This window comes from Pholis gunnellus (assembly GCF_910591455.1).
Source record: "Pholis gunnellus genome assembly, chromosome: 1".
NCBI classification, from domain to species: domain Eukaryota; kingdom Metazoa; phylum Chordata; class Actinopteri; order Perciformes; family Pholidae; genus Pholis; species Pholis gunnellus.
The window spans coordinates 17265133-17290057 of record NC_136528.1 but is presented as its reverse complement, the minus strand read 5'-3'; the positions used below and the strand labels follow the sequence as shown (position 1 = coordinate 17290057).

The window sequence follows — 24925 nt, the reverse complement described above, 5'->3', positions numbered from 1 at the left end:
GAACTTTCTATTGCTCCTGGCTGAATACGACATTCTTTAGGCTGGTATATTGCCCTGCTGACGCACGCTTCTTTTGAAATTTGACCTTTTCTAGTTATAAACCACTCACATGCTGCCATAAACACACATTTATACACATTCAAACTTCCTACACATTTAGTTAGATGCTTAACTGTATTTATTGTCAAAGCACTTGTACGCAAATGTGAGATAAGTGTATTTTTTACGAACTAATTTTATTTTGTAACGTGTGTTATAGTTAAAACGGCCAGCAGGTGTCACTATCTCACCACTAGGGGGGTTTTCTGTGCACGGACAAACAATATGGAACAATGGAATATGCTAGACAAAGGAAACTAGACAAAGGCAGTAAAGTAACTGAGTAAACATGTGTAAGTGAATAAAAAAATAAAACAGGAAGGGAAATTACATTCATGAGAGTCGTCACACCGTTGATCTTCCTTCATGCTCAGTAGAACCTCGCCCTCTGTCGTAACAGGTGTCGTAAACACCAACTCTACTGTCTGCTATTTTACACTACAGGAATAAGCGTATGGACAGTGCTCTTAGTTTAGTCTCTTATTTTGTTTTTCTGTTGTTCAATATTGTTTCAAACATAGATTATAAATTATCCACAGAGTTGATATGTTGCACTTCATCACAAGGAACTGTATTTTGGGAGGTCTTGCCGGTCTTCTCATCTTTTCTGGGTAAGACTTTTATTTACTTTACACCACAACCTACTATCAAGGAAATAAAAGGCTGAAAAATTCTACTCGACACCAAGTGTGAAATCAATAATCAGGATATTTATTCTTGAAAGAAGGAGCAGTTGTATCACATAGAGAACATAGTGTCAAAATACACTAAATAATTAACACTGAACCACAGGAAGAGTAGAATTCAAGTAATGTTCCACCCACAACATAGTAACGTTAGTGAAGGCAATGTGTTTTATTCTCTCCATTTCAATCCAGGGGATGTAAAAATTAATGTCCAAAGGATATATATAGAATGTGCACATTTACCGTTGAGCCTGAGTCAGATATGGGAAACGTATTCAGTGCTGTTCATTACAGTTTTTTTCAATTGCTAACAAGCAGTGTTCAATACTGAAACCACATTTGCAAAACTCTTCATACAGTCTGCATTACCAAGATTCATTTTGGCCAAACAGTTAATCTAACCTCCAAAACTCACTCAGACCAACAAAACACTTCATACACGTCTCAAAATAAGCTCGTTCCACCGATCACTGGCAACAAATTCTCATTCAGAAAACATGCATGTCACTCAGAACACACTGACCTAAAAAACACCAGCAACAGGGGGCATTACATAAATTATGAACTTTTATTTAGTTAGAATGAATTTTCACATAAACAGTATTTCAATATAGAATCACAGATTTTTAATTTATTGAATGTACTAAAGCATACGTATGTAACAAGAATGAATCAGAAATATTTTTTTAGTTTTCAACCTGCGCCGAAAGATGGGCAGTGACTCTGCTGTCCTGATGTCAGTGGGGAGTTCATTCCACCACTGTGGCGCCAGGACAGAAAAAGGCCGCGACCGGGTCAATCGGCCGCAGGGACCTCTGAGCGACGAGGCAATTAACCAATCGCCCCAAAGCAGCAGAGCGAAGTGGTCGGGCGGGGGTGTAGGGCTTGGCCATGGCCTGGAGATAGGCCGGAGCTGTTCCTTTCACTGCCCTGTAGGCTAGCACCAGAGTCTTAAACTGGATGCGAGCGCTTACAGGGAGCCAGTGTAGAGAACGGAGAAGGGAAGTTGTGTGGGAGAACTTGGGGCGATTGAACACCAGGCGAGCTGCAGCTTTCTGGACAAGCTCCAGCGGTCTGATGGCCGACGCCGGGGCTCCGGCAAGTAGAGAGTTGCAGTAGTCCAGGCGGGAGATGACAAGAGCCTGGATTAGCACCTGCGCCGTCTCATCAGTGAGGAAGGGGCGAATCCTCCTGAAGTTTTACAGCAGGAATCTGCAGGAGCGTGTAACCGATGCAATACTTGCTGTGAATGACAGTTGGTCATCCAGGGTCACACCCATGGTCTAACCCATGAGTCAACTTAGCATAGTGACCGAAGTAATGCGAGGGCAGACAAGGTTTAGCATCAGGGCCCAACCAATGTCCGTCCGTGTAGGTACAACCTGATGCTGACCAACGGCACTTTTCCTCTGTTGTAGAGAGAGACTGCATTGCTGTAAGAGAAGAAGGGTGTGAGACACATGAAAACATGAGAGCAGAGGAAGTGGAGACAGGAAGTCGTGCAGCGGCCTTTGCGGCTGTGTCTGCACGAGCATTTCCTCATGACACGTTATCTGTGTTAGACGTGTGTGCTGCACATTTGCACACAGCAATAGCTGAAGGCAGCAAAATGGATTCTAACAGTTCAGCAATGAGTGTGTGGTGCAAGACTGGCTTACCGTCAGACTTAAGGAAATTCCTATGTTTCCAAAGAGCGCCAAAGTCATGGACCACCCCAAATGCATAGCGAGAGTCAGTGTGAACTGTGACAGTTTTACCTTCCGCGAGTTTACATGCTTTGGTTAGTGCGATGAGAGAGGTGACATGGCAGAGGACCTGAAGACAGCACAGCAGAGTCCGAGACAACAGCATAACCCACATTACTTTCCCCAGTTGATGGATCGCGAGAGGCAGACCCATCTACATACATTATCATGTTGCAGTTGATCAGAGGGGTGTCCAAGAGGTCAGGACATGGAATAATGACACCTGCTTTAAGCAGTGAGTCAAAAACTGGTGTGATACCGTCAACGGCCTCTTGTCGCAGTGGATACTGATGTTTGTGAGGTCGGAAATCAGACCTTGGAGTGATGACGACAGGTTGACAGTTGTTGATGAGTCCCACATTATATTTATGCACTGCCCATAACGACGCTGGAACGGAGCCGAGGGCAGGAGAAATAGAGGAGACGTCAGTCACAAATGTGTCAGTGTGTTCATCATTTGAATGATCTGTGTCAAAAACATAGACAGAGCGCAATGCCGGTGTTGTAAGAACACAGGAGCGCTTAAAGAAACCCGTAGATCTTGATTTTAAAACTGCCAGATCTGCTGTTGACTGCCAGTCAGTCAAACGTTCACAGGTGGCGACAAAGGGACCCAAGTCTCTCCATTGATCAGTCGAGGCTTTCGACAGTGAGATGTGTGGGTAAGAGTCAGCCATCAGGAAGGAAGGCTGCTGCCCTGGAGTGAGAGAGACAGACACAGCAGATTTATGTGTAGACCAGAACAACGTGCAACAGACGAGTTTGTCATTTAAATCAGCAAAAAACATTTTGTCTTATGGTTTGTCTGGACCGCGTGAAAGATGTGATGTGCAGTGCAGATGGTCTGAACGCATGCGCTGAGCGTGTGGAGACACACAGCTCGTAACAGTCTGAGTGAGTTGAAAGGCTTGTATGCAGGGGATTTTCCACTGATACACAAAAAGTGGGTCTGAGTCAGTCTGTAGGTAAGTCATAGTTAACCCCTGTCTTTGTCTGACTACCTGTAGTCCTGTTGATGTAGAGAGTAAACTTATCCCCAAAGAACACATCAAATCCCTCCCCATCAGATTTATTGGACACAGTGGAGACAGTAAAAAGAGTGTTTTACTCTGACCTCGGGAATAGGATCTGTTTCGTCAATGTGAACACTTGTCAGTGGAACCGTGAATTTTTCAGTTACAGTTAAACCTGAAGCCCCTTGAGAATACACATATCTGCCGCTCATCTTTTGATGAGGGAAGAACTTTTGTTGGATAACCGAATGAGTAGCCCCTGAATCAACAAGAAATGACAATGCTACTCCGCTAACTACAACTGTGGTCAAAGGCATGTTTTTGAATGAACCATCAGAGAATTTAGCATAAGTGTGCATGTTGGGTGCACGTGGTGTGTGCTGTTTCTCAAGGTGTGCAATGATGTCAGTGAGAGCTGTCTGTTGCTCTTGTGTAGGCATGTACAGTGGGGAAAAAAAGTATTTAGTCAGCCACCAATTGTGCAAGTTCTCCCACTTAAAAAGATGAGAGAGGCCTGTAATTTTCATCATAGGTATACCTCAACTATGAGAGACAAAATGCTATGGTGTACTAATAATACTGTCATATCATTATGAGTGCTTTCAACCATCATGTAGTTCAACCAGCCATCAAGAGGACACGGGAGCAAGTAAACACTAAGCACAAAAACATTATTCAGAATCGTGAGTCAATACAACATGTGCCATGGTGATGTAATGAACACATCCATAAGTTTATTAAGCGCCAAATAAACTTTATGAACAACACGGCATGCAACGGCTTTCCCGATGTTCTCCGCATCACCGACACTGTACAAACATGAAGCACTCGCAAAAAAGCGCGAGGCTGCATCCAGTCTGTGAGACAGTAGATGGCGTGTGGTGTTCAATGTACGGCTCGAGAAGGTCTTTAAATAAATGATTCCTTGTCGGCAGAATCGATAGCGCTCGTACATGAAGTCATCATGATGTGATAACGGATCTTGGCGATCTCGAAGAACTCTCTCCCTATAAAACGCTAATCTGACTAATATCGCTTCCTCATCGATGGATCTCTGAGGAAGGGAGCTGACACTTTTCCCCGGGGGAGTGGCAGTTTATCCAGCGGATCTAGCTCAAGCCTGCTCTGGAGCAGGTTCAGGTTCAGGCTTATGGATGTGTTGCTATGGTGATTTTTCCAAACTTGCTTCGAGGAACCGAAAAGCCTCACTTATGTAATCTCATCCTGAAAATTATCCGGCTAACTCAGTTAGCCACGTACGAGGAACAGGGCCCAGATCTACAATTAATATATTTAAACCAGATGGTGAATCAGAAAACTAATCAAATATAAAGCTTGAGTTCTGCGATCCGTCTTCACTGTTTACGTGTTGAAAAACCCCTAAAACCAACAAAAGGCAGAAAAAGATTATCAGACGAGTAAAAATACAAAAAAACACCAGTGTTTCTTAAAAAAAACACAAACAACAACAACAAGTTTAATTATGTGTAAAACTTGTAAGTACCAATGTATTCATTTTTTGTATCCGTGTGTCTTCACAGGATCCTGTATATCCACCAGGGGTCAAACATCTCATCCTTCTGGTAATGTCACTGAAGACAGCGTGTGTCATTTCAAATGCATGCATCAGATACTAACCATAGAGTAAATTAATTAGAGCCACGGAACTGGTCACAGTACATATAGCCACTGTCTGGAGTGAATATAAAACTTTCTAAATTAAATTACACACCTTGTAAGTACTCATTAATCCTGTCTCTGCCCAACAGTTCCAGGAAGTTTCATACTGTATGAATTTGTCATATTATGAATAAATATTGTGTGTTTCTTTTTTAAGTCGTTGCCCAGACAAAGGCAGCATGAGGATCGAAGACCACAAAAAGCAAACTGGGTGAGGATGAACTTTTCTTTTCACCAACCAAAACAGCAGCTTATTTACAAAGCAGCGTATTTACATAGCAGCGTATTTACATAGGTGCTGCCAAGGTGAACAAAACAGAAATTTCCGATGTTGTTATTCAAAATAGATGACAAAGAATATGAAAGAGAAACATGCTTTCTAGCCTTTGCTGGTATTTGCCGTAACAATATGTTAAACTTATCGCGCCTCTGCTGCTGGTATGCAATAAAAATATCCTGCTTGCACCATATCACCTTCTAAATTAAATGACACACTTTGTAAGTGCTCATTAATCCTGTCTCTGCCCAACAGTTCCAGGAAGTTTCATACTGTATGAATTTCTCATGTTATGAATACATATTTTGTGTTTCTTTTTTAAGTCTTTGCCCGGACAAAGACAGCTGGAAGATCGGCGAACTCAAAATGGAATCTGGGTGAGGATGAACTTTTCTTTTCACCAACAGAGAGAAAACCGCCCGCTCAAAGACAGCTTTCCATTTACACTTGATAAGACTCTGGTTCACGTCATGGCCCTGAAAAAAACATTCTTTCTGGGAAGTGAAATGCTAAAACAGCTTATTTAGGTGCGACCAAAGGGAACAAAAAATCTTCGAGATTGTAACTCAATGTAACTCTGTTTCTGCACTGTATATTTGCTCTGGTTTATGCTCTTAAATATTTGTTTAGCAAAGGTTATGCACTCATGACTTCTGGTGACTAGTAGTTCTCTTGAATACCGATGTTGAATACACTTATTGTAAGTCGCTTTGGATAAAAGCGTCTGCTAAATGACTGTAATGTAATGTAATCTAACTATACTTATTTTATTGTATATAAAAAAAAACACATTTGCAAGTAAAGTCAAATTAATTGTATTATGTAGATCAAGCAAAACTAGTATTTTCTGCAAGCCACATTTCTAAAAATGTTGCTTGTGAAGATAATTATTTCAAACCGCATGCCACACCTGTGGTTTCCTCAAAGATAGTTTAAATAGTGGGGTGATTAATTATTGTTTATTTTTTATTAACTGGATCCCCATTAGCTGACGCCTTGGCATGTTTTGTCCTTTCTATCCACAGAAATGACAAAACACAATATAAATACATGTTGTAAAACATACAATTAAAATAGTACAGTCAGAGACCAGGATATATAGTATCAGAATCGACCAGTACATATGTATAAACATACACACTGAAAAAAATGATTCGACCCCCTTGTAAATGTTACATGTCTTAATTTAGTTTATTTAATCGATTTTAATGTGTAATTGAATCCTACGTATCTTTTTTAATTAATCTCAAAATGTTCTGCGCTCGTTTAAAATGAGTTAATTCCATTCAGGTAAAAGTAATGAGAAAAAAATATGTACAATTTAATTTCCACACGTTTTCCTGTCTGCGCATGGGCAGACTGCTAGAAATTCAAATTCTGGAGGCGGGATTGTTTTCACTCTAGTTCTATGAACTGTATTGAGAGGGACCCTTGATCATGGTTCTAACTTTATAACACAACAATGAATAACCCACAACTAACGCTATTTAACAGGGCAAAACACCACGACACAACAGTTTGTGACATAGAAACAATTTGTAACACTAATAATTGTACATTTATAAAATGTCACCGCCGAACTGCATGCTGGGTACAGCTCACTCGCCTGCTAGCACAACAGTCTGCTAACAGCTGGGAGAGGCTCATCACGTGCACAACGTTACATTAAAGAACAGAACAAATTGATGCAGGATGAACATAGACAGACCGGAGATGCACCGACAGAGTTTGACACATATGCAACGCTGATTACGTTTAATATGTGTGGCATTTGTAATAGATGTACGTTGGTATATAGAGGGTGATAAGACGCTGTAAAGGGAGGGACTTAGGACCCAGGGGAATGTAGGTGAAGGAAAGCGGAAGAGACGGAAGACACGCCACACGAACAGCTGTTCACCGCTCGTCACGATCCTGCAGACCAGAGATTCTCAACTGGTGGGTCGCCGCGGACCCGTTTTCAGTGGGTTCCGGGCCTTTGCCTTATGCAACGCACTCATTCACGCTCCTTTCCAGCATTTACGGCGCTTGTTAAGGCGCTTGTTAAGCGGTGCAGGAAAAACGCCGACCAATGCGTTGTAAATCACGTCACGTGATGCAGTTTAGCCAATCAAATAAGGGTATTCTGAAACGTTTCCTTACTCCAGTGAGATGTACCCACACCGTGACAAAGGGAGGAGAGACAAGGAAAGACATAATAGAGCAGATCTCATGAGAATCTGTGTGAAAATCTCCGGTCGATTTTAACAATTGAAAATGCTGAAAAGACTGCATTCCTAAACCAGTGCTGCGAAAGCATTGAAATAAGAGTGTTTGTTTTCTGCACGCTTGGCCTTATGGTGAGGTGTAAAAGTTTGAAAAGAATACCGTGATATACCGTGGTACCGTCAAAGTTATGCAAAATACCATTATATACATTTTGGGTCATATCGCACAGCACTAATTGAAAGTTACGATACTAGTAATAGCTAAAAATGTTTAACTAAATCAAACTTAATTTTAGTTTGTAGAAATTAAACCATTAAATTGATCTCAATCTACTAAAACAAAAAAGGTAAATAGTAATTGAGGTTACATAATACATTTGAGTATACTGAACATGAACATAGTGAGTAAACTTTACTCAAAATAGTTGAGGTAAAATTATGAATATAAATTAAGTAAAGTCAACTTAAAATATATATCTGGATTTAGATACATTTATTTCGTGCAACCACTTACCTAAAAATAATTAAGTAAATCCAACACCACATTTTTTTCAGTGCATGATTACTGTTACAGCTACTGAACTTACTACTTCAGAGGTATAGTGGATGAGCAATTCCTCTTTATCAGGTTGGCCTGAGACTGTAAAAGTCTCATTCTTCAATTGATGTCCCGGGAAACTTTTGAAAGAAGGGTTGATGTGGTCCAACACAACCCACAACACCTGTAGTGTTATGGTTTACTTCCCATGACTATTCCCACTTAAGTAAATAAATCAAGATCATTGATTGTTGTGTGGCTGTACCTAAGAATATTGGCTGGGATTATGTAAATACATAAGGAAGGAAAAAATGCAGATCAACTTCGAACTAGATATTTTCACGTCAAGATACAAACGTAGTTTTTATTTCTAATAACACAGATTTAATTGTGCTACATTCACATCAGCTCAGATTCATATTTTCAGTGATAGTTTTATGCCCCAGAGTAGACAATGACTACACTGGGACTTTAGGCTTTAACTGTAATCAACCGTAATCAACAATTGCTAATTCCCACAGTGAACACAGCAGTGAAACACATTATTGGGTATTATTTTACAAGGACAACACAAGATTAGTGGTTAGTACTTTTACCTCACAACAAAAACATTGCAGCATGCTCATCAGGAGTTTGGAAACACAGCACACAGCAGTTGGTTTGACACAGCACCATGACATGACAATGTCTGGTCCTCTGGTATTGTTTCTTTATGGTTGTTTTTGATGTTTATCTTTGTTGTATTGATCTTTTGTATTTGTTGTACTGTATTTATGTCGTCTTTGGAATAGTAAAGATACATTGAAATTAATCTTTGCTCTTTTTTCCAGACTTACATATCCTCAGCCAGCACAGATCGGGTAAGCTAATAAAAACACATATCACATTATTCTCCTGTGTAAAATGTATACATGATAACATTTGATAGAATAATCAATGATGAACATATCTCCTTCACAAAGTCAAAGATCAGACTTCACTTTCTTAAAATGTTCTGCCATTTTATGTGATTGTAACTGGTGAAACCCAACATTTTGCATGTTTTAATGAATTGTATATATGCTGAGATGTAAAGTGATAATTTATCTTCTACCACAACTTATTGAATATTGAACATACAGAGACAAACTACTGATCATAGCTGGACTAAGACCTGGAAATGCTTACAAAAGTCTGAATCCACAATGTATTTGTTCTCCCAAGACGTACTGATGTGAACTCAGTGACAAACTGGAATGCTCCTCTGGTTTGGGAGGGAACCTTTGATCCAGTGGTTATCGATTCAATCTATAAGAAAATGGACCCAAGAGTTGCTGTGGTGTTATTTGCTGTTGGCAAGTAGGTACACAGGATATTCTCACAGGATATTATAGGAGTGAGGTTTGACATGACCCATTGCTTCAGGCTGAAATATAACATCTAAATCTGAAAATGTAAAGCTACTTCACATACTGTAAATACTACTATCTTTTGCATGGTGTTGTTTTTCTTGTTTTGCCTTTTCTAATTGTTAATCTTTACGGCTCGCTTCTTTCCTTCCAAACAGATACACACGTTTCCTAAAGGGCTTCCTGGAGTCGGCTGAAAAGCACTTTCTTGTTGACTTCAGGGTCACTTATTACATCTTCACAGACAACAAAGGAGATGTCCCCCCAGTGAGTTTTTGTTTCTTACTATGTTGAAAGTAGTGTTGTGCATGGCTGCTACACAGCTTAACTGATACCCATTTAACAATAAATTCTGTGCTGCAAAATAACGTTTTTAGTTCACTGTTACTTTGTTGTGATCCAGAAACCGTTGGACAAATAAGCCACTTTAAAGGTTAAGACTGGTGTTTTCATATTGATTAACTATTCATATTTATGAGACTCAAACCAAAAATAAATGTACACAAATACACATGTAAGTATTGTGTGTTTGTCTGTGTTTGTCAGATTAAACTAGGTAAGGGCCGGAATATCTCAGTTATCACTGTCCCTAGTGCCAAGCGCTGGCAGGAAGTAGTGCTTGGTAGGATGAAATGGGCCACCCTCACCATCGACAAACAGGTAAGAAGTGAAATGCACAAAATGGTTGCAGTCAGTAGCTATTGCTTTCAAATTTTCATAGCTTAGTTGTTTAATGATCATACTAGTTCTTACAAAAGAAAAACAACAACATATGGATTCATGAACAGCTCTGTCATTAGTGCCATCCCTCACTGAGGGGCACAAAATATAATATGGTTCTCTTAAATCAAATGTTTTGGTCACGCAGTTGAGTCTCTGCGTGGTGCAGTCAATCTCACATCTCAACTGTAATGTTTTCAGATCCGTAATGAAGCAGACTATCTTTATATGATGGACATCGACAGTATCTTTCACAACAGGGTTGGAGCCGAGACTTTCAGTCGGCTGACTGCTGTGCTTCACCGTGGCTACAAGGTTTTACTCCGTTTCCTACCTTATATGCATGCCAAGTTAATGGAAGTTTTTATCATTTTATCTTAATAATAAGGTTATGTGATCGATTTGTTGTATGTTTTCATTGATTCACCGATTACACCATGTGTTATGCAGGATCAGCCACAGCATTGACTGCCGTCACAGGTAACAGCTATAGGCTCTCATTCCTATTCCATAATTCAAAATGTTTATTTTTTCTCAGCATTCAAATAGGAATGAGTTTCCTTATGAGCGCCGGCCCGAATCCAAGGCCTTCATTCCTGCTGATGCAGGAGACTACTATTACACTGCTGCTATCTGGTGTGGATACCTGGAGGACATGTATAAGCTCGTCAAGTAACCAAAATCTAATTATTTTTAAAGTTATTTTCATTTTGCTTTTTAAATTAAAGGACAGTGTACTGATAGAGAGTAATGATTGGACAGAGCTGACATTAAGGTACACATTTAGACACTGGGTGGGTAAAACCCATTGCCCTTAACATCTGGAGTATTGTTATAAACATAAATCACAATTACAAATATATACATATATATATATTATATATATTAAAAATATACTTTCTGAGCTTTCGCCACCTATGTGACCATTATTTAAGCCTCTTATAGGTTTTTGAGATGATTGCCATGACTAATTTACCAAGTTTTGTTAAAATGTATTTTAAAACAAAATAAAACTCTACAGTGACTCTTCTTCTACTTCTTTTGTTTCATCAGATACTGTTACACACAGTCGGAGGAAGATGCTAAGAATAACATCGAAGCTGTTTGGCAGGAAGAGAGTCACCTCAACAGGTACATGTGTCCCAATTTATCCCCTCATTTTCAATGAATTTACTGTTCTTATTTTTAAGGAACAAGTTTCAAGAGAGTCCAACCTGCTCATATGCTCATTTCTGATGTTTTTTTTATCTGCCAGTCTTCATCACATTTCTTTTATTCATTAGACTTTTGAAGAATCTCATCTTGAGTATTAGACACATGGATATTGAATATACATTGCTTACCTGTCTCTCTGTGTTGCAGGTACCTGCTGTACAACAAGCCAACCAAGGTGCTGTCTGCAGAGTACCTGTGGTCAGACTATGATGCAATACCGTCAGAGATTAAAGTCGTCAGGATCTCTCAGTTGGTCAAGAACTATGCAGAAGTGCGGCCCAATGGTGGACACTGATGTCAAGTCAATGACATTAAGACTATGAAACTACATTTAAAAATGATAGCTGGGGATATTTATTATAGGTTGCTTTGTCTATTCTGTACTCAAATCTATTATTAAATCAAAATAAGTGGATTTCAATAAACTTAAACCAAACCACATTTTTTAGTATTTTTGGTTGGCAGATGTCTCCCCCAAATAACAGTTTAACCAAGGTAAATTGAACTGCAGGTATTACAATGTGCTTTGTTTTGTGGAGTTCTTCACCTCACCTCACCATGTCAGTTATTTGTTTATCGGTGTCAGACCACCTCAGCATCTGTTGCAGCTTTCACTTTGTATCAACTGTTTTCTTTCTTTTTTAAAGGTGTGCACATACTCTGGACTTTGATGGTAAACTTTGTGCAACAACACTGTTGTTTTAGTGCACCTGCATATATTTTTGTGGGGATTTACAGTATATTGCCTTTTTATTGCATTCATTTTCTTTTTATATGTTGTAGGGCATCACGTTGTGTGTATTGTATTATCTGTTGATGGCTGGAAATGTAATCACATTTTTCTTGATTTCTTGTTTATTTTGCGTTGAGAGGAGTATCTGAATAAAAATGGTTACAAAGGATAATGTGGTATCTTGTGGTTTGTGGGGTGGAGGCTAATGTTTAACTATATGGCCCAATCCCAATCTCAATCCTTTCGGACTCATGGACTTTGAGGCGCACTCCCACGAAGTCCGTGAGGGTTTAGGGCAGGGGTCACTGGCCCAATCCCAGTGCCCACCCTACAGCCTCAAAACCTGAACCCTCAAGGGATGTCCCACTGTCAAATTGTCAAGTGTTTGAGGGCTCTCTTGCAGACATTTTGAGCCCTTTATGAACCCTTTCCGTAAATCAGCATAGGATGCTAACTTAGCCTAAGGCAGGGGTGTCAAACTCATTGTTGCTCTGGGGCCGCATCAGCATCATGGTTGCCCCCAAAGGGCTGGTTGTCGGCCGGGGGGGGCTGCTGCTGGTGCTGCCACATACGCTGGTGGAGGTGTGCGCGCGCGGATCGGGGAGGAGCTCCGCCGTGCGCGACACAACGGATATTGTCCGACTTTTAAATTAATTTTTTTTTGCTGGCGGATTCGCGGGCCACATAAAATGACGTGGCGGGCCGGATCCGGCCCGCGGGCCGTATGTTTGACACCCCTGGCCTAAGGGAATTACCCACAAATCATTGCAATGTGAGGTTAAACACAGGGTAACCAGTGGAGGTAAACAAAGAGGACGGCTCACGTGTGTTCAGCCTGTCATATTACATTTACACAGAAACAAGGGTTAAAGATGGAATAAAAAATAAACATGAAATCAGACGTATAAATATTTATTTATTTATTCATCAAGAATAGAGCCAGGAAGACTTTCAAATCAGGGAGTACAATGAAATAAATACCCACAATTATACATCATATTTGTTGCCGTTTTCATGGTAACGTGATATGTTGCAGCACATTTAGTAATGCATTTATCTGTATTATTTATAATACCTCCAGTTAAATGTGAAAACTGAGAATAATAATTGTTAAAATATAATTGATACTGTGTACTTTCTTTATTTGATTTGACAGTTGTTGACTACACAGAGACGTTGTTACTACTAGGCTTCTTGAATATATTTATGCACTAAATAGCGCATGTTAGATATGATTGTAATGTTCCGGATCTTTGCCCGAGGAGATTTTCTCAATCTGGACCTTTTGGAATTTTAGTTGAAGACCTTTGGTTTGAGGGTTTGAGGTTCAGGGGGGGACATTGGGATTGGGCCAATAAATCAGTTGCAGGCAGCAGACTGGGGCCAAATCCCAATGTCCCCCCTTACGGACTCACGGATTTTGAGGCGCGCTCCCGCGAAGTCCGTGAGGGTTTAGAGTTGTCCCGTTGTCAAATCATCGAGTGTTTGAGGGCTCTCTCGCAGACATTTTGAGCCCTTAATGAACCCTTTCCGCAAGTCAGCATGGTATGCTGACTTAGCCTAAGGGAATTACCCACAAATCATTGCAATGTGACGTTGCATGCATGGAGACGTAAAAAAGGCGGCTCACGTGTGTTCAGCCTGGAGTATTACATTTACACAGAAACATTAAGGGTTAAAGATGGAACAAAAAATAAACATGAAATCAGAGAATATCAGATATTTATAAATATTTATTTATTTATTCATCATATATTAGATTTTGTCATTGAAGCTGTTTTGACAAAAACGAGTAAATAGATTATATGAAATTACTTATCATCTTGTGAGTAAAGATCCTGGAAGACGTTCAAATCAGGGAGTACAAAGTATAAAATAAATACACACAATTATACATCATATTTGTTGTCGTTTTCATGGTAACGTGATATGTTGCAGCAAAGTGTTGTCCCATTCCTATTTACACCATCTCAAGCCCTCACAGCCTCTCACACTCAACCACTTACCAGGTGACGTCAGTAAGTCCTTGAGGGTTCAGGGTTTGAGGGTTTAGGGGGGACATTGGGATTTGGCCTGGGATTTGGCCTAAACCGACTGAGGTTGCGCTGCGTAATTGCGACAGTGTCGTAAAGAGCCAATGTTATGGTCGGAAATCAGACCAGTCGTCCTCTGAGCTGAGTTTTCAGTCGCCCTTCAACAGAGAAAGAGTGCGTTTCTTTGCTATAACAAACACCAGCCCAACGTTAAACCATGGCAGCGACAATTGCACGGAAAGCTGTTGACCATTTGAAGAGCAAAGAGTTCAGGGATTATTTGACAAGGTATGTAAAAATGAAAACTGTTAGATTTTCTATTAGCACTCATGCTAACGTGACATTTGCTAGTTGGTTGTCGAGTGTCAGCTCGATAACGTTAGCTACGTTTACTGTCCCGATTTGTTCAGACAACGTTTTAATAAAATCCAATGAGTATTTTAAGCAATTTGTGTGTTACTTTTTGTTAAATTGGCGTCGTTTCTCTCGATTCTCTGCTAGTTTTTCAAGGACGTTAATGTAACGTAACGTTAGAAAGTAACCCCCAGTTAGCTTGTTTCTCAAGTTTATGAGTTTGGCTGTTAATTGAGACAAAGGCCAGCAGAGAAAACTGCTTTATTACTTTTTGACATGTTGTCAAACGTTGGTTAATGTGTACATGATACACACACCCCGGGCGGTGTGTGCACTTTCCACAGATTAGCAGCAATCCACAGATGGATTTATGACACAGTGATGCAAGGGGCCATCTTTGTTTACATTTGCAACATAAAAAAATTAAGTAGAAAGTCAAACAAATGCACTGTAGATATGGTGAGGAACTATGTGTGGCCTTCAGCACCAGCTCTGGGGTTTGTTTGGCTTTTTATGTGGTCTTTTTCTGTCATCGTGTGTAGAGAATACACAGTAATCATTGACTTTGCCTTTAACTTGTGTCAACACTGTGGTAAACAGTTCACTGTAACTGTAGTTTCATATTTTCATCTAGGTACTGAAATGCTTCCTATTTCATTATGATCTAATTTAGTAATGAGGAATCAAAGCAGGTGATGTTCCTCCCTGCAGGGCCTGACCTCTTTAAATTGTACTAGTTCTCTTGTCATTCGTGAATTGTCTGAAACAAACCCGTGGCCTATTTTATGTGGCAGCAGCTTTAGGTCACATCAGTTTGACTTTTCTGTATTTCTCTTCTTTTCTCTTCTATGTGGCCCTGAAAAAAATCATCCTGTTCAAAAGCACGGTAAGTACTCAAACGTTCTGCTTGTTGGTTTAAGTCTATCTTTCTGTTTGTCTCACACCCAATATGTGTGTATCATTTTTACATCTTTACTGACATGTTTTTTCGACATCAGTACTTTTTAGAATTTATATTGTTTTGGGATTCACAATACAGATTTTTACCATTTAAGCAATGTGATTGTAATTGTATAGTTCTGTTTTACTGTTCAACCATCTTAAGATACTGCCCAAACCAACTGTATTTCGTCATTTTGGGTGTACCTTCACAGCATTTCTGGGGTCCTATTGCAAACTGGGGTCTTCCCATAGCTGCCATCACAGATATGAAGAAGAGCCCTGAGATTATCAGTGGCAGGATGACCTTTGGTAAGACATGGACACATGTGCTGATAACCCCCCCCCCCTTTAGATGCTTAATATGATAGAAGTAAGTGTGTTATAAGAAGACAGTGCTGAAATAAGTGATTGCCTGTGTGTTTTATCTCTCAGCTCTGTCCTGCTATTCACTGCTCTTCATGAGGTTCGCCTACAAGGTACAGCCACGCAACTGGCTACTATTTGCTTGCCATTTGACCAATGAGGCAGCACAGCTAGTGCAGGGAAGTCGTCTCATCAAATACAAGTAAGCAATATTCTATGATGTGATTTATTTTGTTTTGTTGTCATTGTAAACAGATCAGGTGTCATGAAACACTGTTAGTCAAACTTTTCACAACCTTTCAGTCGTATTCTCCTCAAAGTGGTGGCTTTATGTCATGGTCCACAATAACCTGTTCATAGAGAAACTCCACTCTGTTGGTCATAATTCCATTTAAGCTTCTATGAAGAGTTTAAGAAATATGAGTGATGTTAAGTAGGTTAGCAGGCTACTATTATAGCATCTGCTTTGTCATAAAGCTTCAAGCTTGTGTGTTCAGGTTTGGATCATGATGTCCTTCTTTTTGTTTGAAATGATAATGACCAAAAATAGTAGTGTCTTTCCAGTTATTTTTTTAACCTGGTCTTCATTTTTGCCACCATGACTTTTGACCTAGATCACTATTTCACCAATGACTTAATGAAAGAGTTAGGATAAAGAGCAATGTTATCAAAGTAAAACTCAGAGTGACATGCTGTCAGCACTTGGTATGATGACGACATAGGTTTGTAAACAACTGTTTCTATATTTCTACAGCATGGCGAAGAAGAAGACGCAATCTTAGTGGCAGAGTGAAGCAGATGCAGAACGATCACTGCAGAGTGGCACCATGCTGTTTTAATCACAGCGTAAACCTGAACATCAAAACTAATGCATCCAAACATCTTATCTAATCATCTAAACTGTGGCACTTGCACCACTTTTTAGTCACTTTTACTGCACAGAAGCAGATGCTTTTCCTCCAAGAATTTAGGTCAACTTCTGTCTTTTTTAGGGGTGTTTTTGCAACATTCAATTTCAACACACATTGACACACAAAAACATGATGTGGGTCAATGTACACTTTGCTAAATAGCCTGACAGTTTGCTGCCTTGCACAGTGGCTGTTGCACATTTTCAGCAAAGTAATCTTTAGTCATCAATCATCTCATTTTAGGTCATCAGCATTATTATTTGTATTACTTTCTTACTTGCTTAGTAATTGAAATATGAATGTGATTTCAAAGAGAACTTAGCCTGAAGTCATCTTCTGATGTCCACACAATGGCAGATTATCACTTGCTAAACATTTGAACTTTAATCCTTTAACCTTTACTCAAGCAGGGAGCACACACAGAGAGCTACGCTTTTTGTTTGTTGTGCAAAATGTTATACTGTACAATGAAAACGGTGTGACTAGAGGACCCGATTTGGCATGGCTTTATGAAAGTATAATAAATAAGACAAGCTGCTTCTGTCAGTGCTGACCAAACATGTACTGTGTGTTGTTATCATATGTGGTTCATATTAATTTATTGCCATTGTATAATTAATATTATTTTTCCCTGATTAATGATTTGATTCTCTGGGTTTGTTCAAATAAACTGTCTATGAGCAACTTGAAGATAATTCAGCGAGTGATTTAAGTCAAGGACGCCACTGCTCCATGTTTACACTCAACACTTTGCTCTCCAACGTAATGCCCTTGTTAAATTAACACTAAACACATCTTATCAACAAAGTTAGAAAGTACATGTCAAATGAACAGGAAACTAGTGGCTTGGAGCTGGATGAATATATTAAACAATTTTCCAATCAAGACTGTCAAACCCAGTCTTGGAAGTAGTAGATCATTTTAAAAAAGTACAAAAAATTAAAAGACAAAACTCCTATCCTGCATTTTTACTTCACTAAAAGTACAGAGGTATTATCAGCAAATGCAATCAAAGTGCTCATTATAAAATGCTATATTACTGATGCATTATCTTGGATAAGCAGCATTTAAAATTTGTAATTAAAGTTAAGGTGTATATATGTAGTAGGTATACTTTATAAAGTATAAGTGGACTATACTGTAGCTAACAGAAAATGTAGTTGATTTATGTATGTATTTTCCTCTGAAATGTAGTGGAGCAGAGGTATAAAAATGTACCCCACAGTTGTACTTAAGTATATAATGTTAGTATTAACTTGCTCTATTACATTCCATTCCACTGCTGGTCATAACAGATGCCATGGAGACACACAAATATTCAAGTAAATTAAGCTCGCATACATCTTTGAGATAAATTGACATAGAAAGGTAACCTAAGTACTTCCAGTAGATGGCAGCAGTGCGACATCAAGAACCCTGTTGTGAGAGCTAAACGACAAAGAAGAAGACCAACATGGCGTCTGTGAGCAGCGATGAGTGGAGAGCAGTTTGCGACAAATTCACCAACGCCCAGAATCTCACAGTTGTAGAATCACGAAATGACCCCGAAAACGACCCGTTCCGCTCCAAATACAAGGCCAGGGAGCTCCTCCGAGAGATATACTGCTCGCTCAAGAGCTTCGAGGCCGGCGACGGTGAAGAGGAAAGCGGCGCAGAGAGCGGCGAACAGCGGCCGACAGAGCCGCCGGTGGACGGGCAGAGGGAGGACGGGCTCGGTGGGGGCTTCAGCGGCGACTCGCCGGCTGGGCTGCGGGCCGCTAAACTCGGGGCTGTCGAGTACTACCTGGGCGTCAACCATGTGGACACAGAGGAGCTGTCAGCCGGGCAGGAGCATCTGATGAACTGCATGAAACTGCTCGAGAGATGCAGTGTGTCGTCGGAGAACGTGTCGCTGTTTATCCATGGCAGGGTAACGTTCACGTTAACTTATCCTCAGTCATGCTATACAGATACATGTAAGTCATGATGGGTTGTGAACGACTTGCTAGAGACGAACCATAATAAACCATAATAAAATCAGCAATGTCATGATCAATAACTCCATTTAAGGAGCGCCGTAGGCCTGTTTACATCCTTTCCCCTTTTACATACATTAGTTTTTATATCCTATTGATATATTTGTGCCATAATTACTAACAAGAACCACATCCCATTCACTAATGATGAAATAATCAATCTACTGTAGTGCATGATCACATGATGCTTGTGTTATCAGAACCAGTTGGGTATCCTGTGGGCAGGCCGGGATGAGACTGAGACGGCTCAGGGATTCCTTGAAACAGCAGAATCCATCTACCAACGTTACATGAAGGAGGTAAAGTTGTTGTCCTGTGCGACTGTTTACTTGAAGCTGCTGTTACGTTGACTGATGGATGACAGGAGAGACTATAGAGGGAGGAAAGATCACTGCTATGCAACTGTTTGCTTCTTAACGTGATTATCCTGCTTCTTCACAGTCTCACAACCCGTCTATCATCTGACTGTCATGACAAACACTTGAGAGCATACATACAAACCCGATACACTGTATTGGGTAATAAATTGACATTTCTGCGCACTTCATCGTCAATTTGCCTCACCGTCAACAGGTGGAGTGTTGACAAGACAGGGTGTTAAATTGTTTGTGTGCCGTTGACATTGCATTTTTCTGAATTCTCTGAATTTTTTACAGGTGCTTACAATATGCTTGAAATTAAATTCTTCCCTCAAAATAAGATGGATTGTGAATACAGAGCACTAGGTAGCAAAAAAAGGGAGAAATTAAGTTAGAAATGAATTAACTGTCGCCAGCATTCAAAAGGCAAACTGACTGACGAGTTTTAGTGTCCTGCTACGGCTAGAAGGACAAGATTATGGAGTTGTTGTGTTTTTTCAGGACGGGACTCCACCTACCGATATGACGGAGTACTTCACTACTGAGGAGAACCTGCTGACACATCAGGAAAGGACCAAGAGGTAACTTGTGAACTCCAACAGCCCACATAACACGTTTAAATGTACAGACGTCCCACCTGTTTATATTAATACTATTGTCCCAAAGTTTGCATGATCGTGGTCGTTCATTCAGCAAACCCCGGGTTCGATTTTTAACTTGTGTCAATTATGCTCGGCCTTGTCCCATAAATCATTTCACGCTTTCTTTCAAAGGTTTGAGTTGGCCTACACTCACACCATGTACTACCTTGCTCAAGTCTATAAAAACCTTGGTGAGTCTAACCTGGTTTCAATCAAATCAGCACAACAGTACATGTGTAAAATAAATACTTAAAAGCAAATGTAAAATGTATTCAATAATATTTAAATATAAAGAAATTCAAATATATTTATAATCCATTGACATCCATTTGAGGCATTTCTGAAGTGCGCCTCTGAACTTGATTCATGTTTGTGACTCTTGTTGTGTTAGTGTTTTGCTTCACTTGATGGTAACAATAACTGTGGTGTTTCGTCTTCCAGGTGAAACTGAGCGTGCTGCCATCTACTGCCACAGCACCCTGCAGAGACAGTTACAGTTAAATCAGTTCAGTCCAATGGAGTGGGCTCTGAATGCTGCCACACTGTCACAGTATTACATCACTAAGGTAGGGCCCATGTTGATTTACATTTATTACAAACAAGTGATTTAAAACCTAACATCTTTTAAGGATTTAGTTTGTTATCATCTAAAATGGTTTAATCTATCTAAAGAAATAAATCTATTCTGCCTTGCTTTTACACATTTTACATTTTTCAGACTTGACATGGAGTCAATTGATTTTGATTACAGGGCAAGAAGTTTGGTTGTAGAAATCACATGTATATCTATATTTGTAAGATCTGTTGTGTAAGTGTTTGCGTGTGATTTCTAGGGCCGATACATGGAAGGCAGACATTGCCTCTCAGCAGCTACTGTCATATCAGGTTTGGCGGGAGAGGTTCCTTCTGAGGCCGCAGCACAGGAGAGTGAGTGTCATTCGTGTACTTATTTCCTTTGTATTCTATAGTTTTAATCAACTATAATGAGTCCGGCGAGAGTGAACAAAACTGTTTAGCAAAGCGTTGCACAACCAATCCTACCTCTCTCCTCCTCCTCCTCCACTCCCTCTCACTTCATCCAGATAGATCAATCATTCCCTCCCTCTCCTCCAGCATATCTTAACATCCCTTTTTCACCCTTTGTGTGACCCAGGCGAGACGGAGAGTGAGCGCAGGGAGCAGCTCAGACAGAAGAGAGCAGAGATTGCAAGATGTTGGATCAAATATTGTCTCAACATCCTGCAGGACTCTAAGAAGCTGCTCGAGGTACGGCATGATTGTAATGTGTGTTGGTTACTCTTGTGAGGCTGTGTAAAATGTTTATAGTCCAGTCCACACCTCTCATCTGAGCAGTGAAAGCCACCATGGCTCAAGGAAAGAGAACCTCAACTTTATTAGCAGACAACCCAAGGAAGAACAAGTTTGCACCAAAGATGATGCTTAGATACAATCATTTTAAGGATTAGCACTTAAACCTTTTTGTTTCTGCTGTGGTATCTGTACGTTTCCGTTGAAATGTCCACATGTCTCTTAGCTTAGATCTACACAATTGTATTGAGAGCGTCTTAAAATGTGCGTCCACGTGTGTTTGTGACCAGGACAGCATTGGCGAGCTCGACACTGATCGTCAAGATGAGTTGAAGATAGCGAGGAGACGTGAAGAGGAGGAGGAAGAGAAGGGCAGGAAGAGCGCTCTGCTGTTTGGCTCTGAGGACACCTTCGACTCCATTGCTAGTCTGGAAGAGAAGGTCTATACACTGCTAGTGCTGCTAGTAATGTTTTTTACTATGTTTATTAGGATGACGTTCTGCTGCTACGCCTTATCATAAATCACCATTATCTCTGTGTCAGAAGCGGCATTAATGCTTCCATTTATTAATAATACGTTACAAATAGCTATTTATTTATGTCATGTATTGGTAATATAACATTGTATGTGATAGTATCTCTCCATATCTATAATCCAGACAACAAATACAGATTTAACATGAATACTCAACCTATTGTAGAAGATGAGATTGAAGTCTCTGCTTTCTGTTTTCCAGGTGCACTGTCTGCTACCGTTGGAATTCACTGAGGCCAGAGCTGTTTTTCTGGTGGGACAGAATTATGTCACACAGGTATATACACACACACACACACACACACACACACACACACACACACACACACACACACACACACACACACACACACACACTAGAACTGTGTTGGACAAATTCCCAAGTAGCTGAGTTATTGAAGTCGCCACCACACCAGCAGATGACTGGTAAAAAAAAAAAAAGACCAGATGCAAACAGATGCTTTTATGCTTTGCTGTTTGTGTTCACCTCCCAGCGCAGTCTGTGGGCTGTGAAGCCCATTGATATATTGTATGTGATGTTGGGCTAACAAACTTGAATTTGCTTGACTTGACACATCAGTGAATGTGCCAAGCAGATAGCTGCAGATGTTCTTCACTACACTGGTGCCACTTTATTGTTCCTAAAGTCCTCAACCATCCTGGTGTATAATGTTAAGCTGGTAACAATGGCAGAGTTACACCTCAGAAGAATTTCGTACTGTAAATAAATAAATATCTGATTGGATGTGAAGTCCTTTTTCTTCATCCAGAAAGGTTTATATTTATGAAAATAAGCCCTACGGGTTGAACCCACTGTTTGGTTTTTAACTGCTAAACATGTTAAACTGTCTCCGTCCTTACACTCGTTCTTGCAGGCCAAGGACTATTTCCAGATGGACGGCTACGTGACGGACCACATAGAGATCTTGCAGGATCACAGCGCTCTGTTCCGGGCCCTCTCTTTCTTTGAAGAGGATCTGGAGCGACGCTGCAAAATGCACAAACGCAGAGTTGACATGCTAGAGCCAGTCTGCAATGGTACTGCGCAAACTTTGTTTTTAAAGTTTCTTTTTTTCTTTTTTTTTGTCTCTTTGAATATAAAAAGAAAAAAAAGATTTCATTTGAAAAAGATATAAAAGAAAACTGACTTTCTCTGATTCTCCCTACAGACTTGAACGCCCAGTACTACCTAATGATCCGCAGACAGATGATGTTTGAGTTGGCTGAGATCTACAATGAAATGATGGACCTGAAACTGACGCTGGCCAACAGACAAGCTGATTCCGAGTCTCTAGATAGCCACACCATTAAGAAATTCAACCATCTCTGCTCTGCCTCTGCCAAGTGAGTGTGTGTGTGTGGACGACCCAGATGTTTCTGTGCATCTACATTTATTCAATCAATATTTGAAGTCCTCTGTTCTCCTCTCCAGATACTTCCAGATGTTCCTGGACTCTCTGTGTTCTCCAGAGGGGAAGCAACCAGAGCACCTGGAGGAGGAGGTGCTCAGACCGGCTCTGGTGGCCCGCTTCAGAGTGGCCCGACTCCACAGCCGCCTGATCAGCTCTTCACCCTCTGCTCAGCTGGAAAACCTCGACAAATCTCTGGAACACTACAAGTAAGAAGATATATTTGTTAACTCACGGTGATCTATCCGAACACTTTGCGTATTGAACAATGTGCTCTCAACAGATGTACTCTACGCAATGACAGTAAGAAGTTGATGTTGAAGTTGGAGTGTGGAATTTTTGTCTTCCCACTCTGGCGGTGAGAGTAATTACTATTTGGGAGAGACCATAGCCACAGAGCAGCAGCTAGGAGTATGGCGGAAACTTAGATATGGAGTGGATGCTCCAAATAGAAAAAGACACCTGGTGTGAAGAGTAAGGATTTAAAGTGTATGCAGGCATACATGCGCCAGCGGGGAAAGTCGCCACAGACTCCAGACACCACAACTCCAATACACTGTGAGAAATAAAGAAAAAAGTCATCCGTTTATATGTAAAAGTCCTGCACTCCAGCTTCAATGTGGAAGCATAAGGACAAATTAAAGACGGATGTATTTGAAATAGAAAGGATTTTATTCAAAGATGTTGAAATGAGTGAACCTGGAGGTGTGCTTTTACAGTTCACGTGCTCCTAGTTGCCATGTTGTTCACCTGTGTAATGTGTTGACCATCACTTGTCTAGATACGTGGTGCAGTACTGTGAGGCCCACCCGGAGGCAACAGCCACTGTGGAGACGGAGCTGGAGCTGAGCAGAGAGATGGTCGGCCTGCTTCCTCTCAAAATCAACCGCCTCAAAGCAAAGATGGTGGTAAACAACTGAAGGACGTCACTGTTCACTGACTGGCGGCTCTATAATGGTGTTACATCCAAATGAGCCAGTCCATCTAAATGTACCACCTTTATAATCCGTGTACACTCCCAACAATAAGAGAAACTGGATGGCAGACTTTCTGGCTTATTTATGTCTTTTTCTGTGCAGTGTTTATGCTGCTTACACAAGACCTTTGAACCCATTACACGCTGTACATATGTGAAGTAAAATGTGTGGTCAATTCATTTTCATTCAGATAGCACAGTAAATATACTCTCTTCAAAATGTGTATGAAAATATCGTTCCCATAGTACTAAGAAATATTTGAAAGTGGTTGAACTCTTTGTATTGAATGTGAATTGACCTGTTTTTGTCTTCACATCGATGCTTTCTTCCCAAATGAAAGAAATCTAGGTCCATCACTAAAATGTCAGACGCTCCCTTTGCAAGAAAAAAACAGTAGCTGCTTGGGATAACACAGTCACCATAACATCCTTGTGGTGGATATGTACATAACAGAGTTTTATTTTATGTTTTGTTTTATTTGATGTCACTATCTTCTGTGGGCCACTGTGTGCTCGGTGTGTCCTTGAGCAAGACACTTAACCCCAAAGTATGTATGAGCATTAGATAGACTGATCAGTGTGTGAATGATGACAAGTAGTGTGAAAGTGCTTTGAGTGGTCGAAAAGACAGAAAGAAAAGTGCTATATGGGAGCGCTCCATTTTCACTCTTCGTTCTCTGTTGTTAATCATATTGGTTTTCATTTAATGTGGCTTTATTTTGTGTAAAGCACTTTAGCTCATTAATATTCAGTTTATTCAACTACTTTATGTCTCTGA

General features: G+C 40.3%; 3 protein-coding genes across 3 annotated transcripts in view; all 3 read left to right on the top strand.

The window, feature by feature from the left end:
* Positions 1 to 431: 431 nt before the first annotated feature.
* Positions 432 to 12467, top strand: LOC306713451 (globoside alpha-1,3-N-acetylgalactosaminyltransferase 1-like). Its single transcript, XM_079183133.1, has 12 exons — positions 432 to 710; positions 5085 to 5126; positions 5381 to 5434; positions 5824 to 5877; positions 9076 to 9105; positions 9449 to 9583; positions 9792 to 9900; positions 10180 to 10293; positions 10555 to 10668; positions 10892 to 11025; positions 11407 to 11484; positions 11716 to 12467. The coding sequence occupies exons 1-12, from the start codon at positions 646 to 648 to the stop codon at positions 11861 to 11863; spliced, it is 1077 nt and encodes a 358-aa protein (XP_079039259.1). The 5' UTR covers positions 432 to 645; the 3' UTR covers positions 11864 to 12467.
* Positions 12468 to 14446: 1979 nt separating this feature from the next.
* mpc1 (mitochondrial pyruvate carrier 1) lies at positions 14447 to 17593 on the top strand. The gene is made up of 4 exons (XM_079162821.1): positions 14447 to 14626; positions 15843 to 15939; positions 16063 to 16195; positions 16748 to 17593. The coding sequence occupies exons 1-4, from the start codon at positions 14552 to 14554 to the stop codon at positions 16773 to 16775; spliced, it is 333 nt and encodes a 110-aa protein (XP_079018947.1). The 5' UTR covers positions 14447 to 14551; the 3' UTR covers positions 16776 to 17593.
* A 757-nt stretch (positions 17594 to 18350) lies between these two features.
* Positions 18351 to 24925, top strand: part of kifbp (kinesin family binding protein) — a 7113-nt gene continuing 538 nt past the window's right edge. Inside the window, exons 1-13 of the mRNA XM_079181187.1 lie at positions 18351 to 18813; positions 19120 to 19218; positions 19780 to 19859; positions 20052 to 20110; positions 20361 to 20485; positions 20753 to 20846; positions 21073 to 21185; positions 21518 to 21667; positions 21965 to 22039; positions 22638 to 22800; positions 22932 to 23106; positions 23195 to 23380; positions 23953 to 24925. The exon at positions 23953 to 24925 is cut by the window's right edge and continues 538 nt beyond it. Coding sequence (XP_079037313.1) covers positions 18358 to 18813; positions 19120 to 19218; positions 19780 to 19859; positions 20052 to 20110; positions 20361 to 20485; positions 20753 to 20846; positions 21073 to 21185; positions 21518 to 21667; positions 21965 to 22039; positions 22638 to 22800; positions 22932 to 23106; positions 23195 to 23380; positions 23953 to 24091 — 1914 coding nt within the window. The 5' untranslated portion in view covers positions 18351 to 18357 and the 3' untranslated portion in view covers positions 24092 to 24925. The remainder of the gene's footprint in view (positions 18814 to 19119; positions 19219 to 19779; positions 19860 to 20051; positions 20111 to 20360; positions 20486 to 20752; positions 20847 to 21072; positions 21186 to 21517; positions 21668 to 21964; positions 22040 to 22637; positions 22801 to 22931; positions 23107 to 23194; positions 23381 to 23952) is intronic.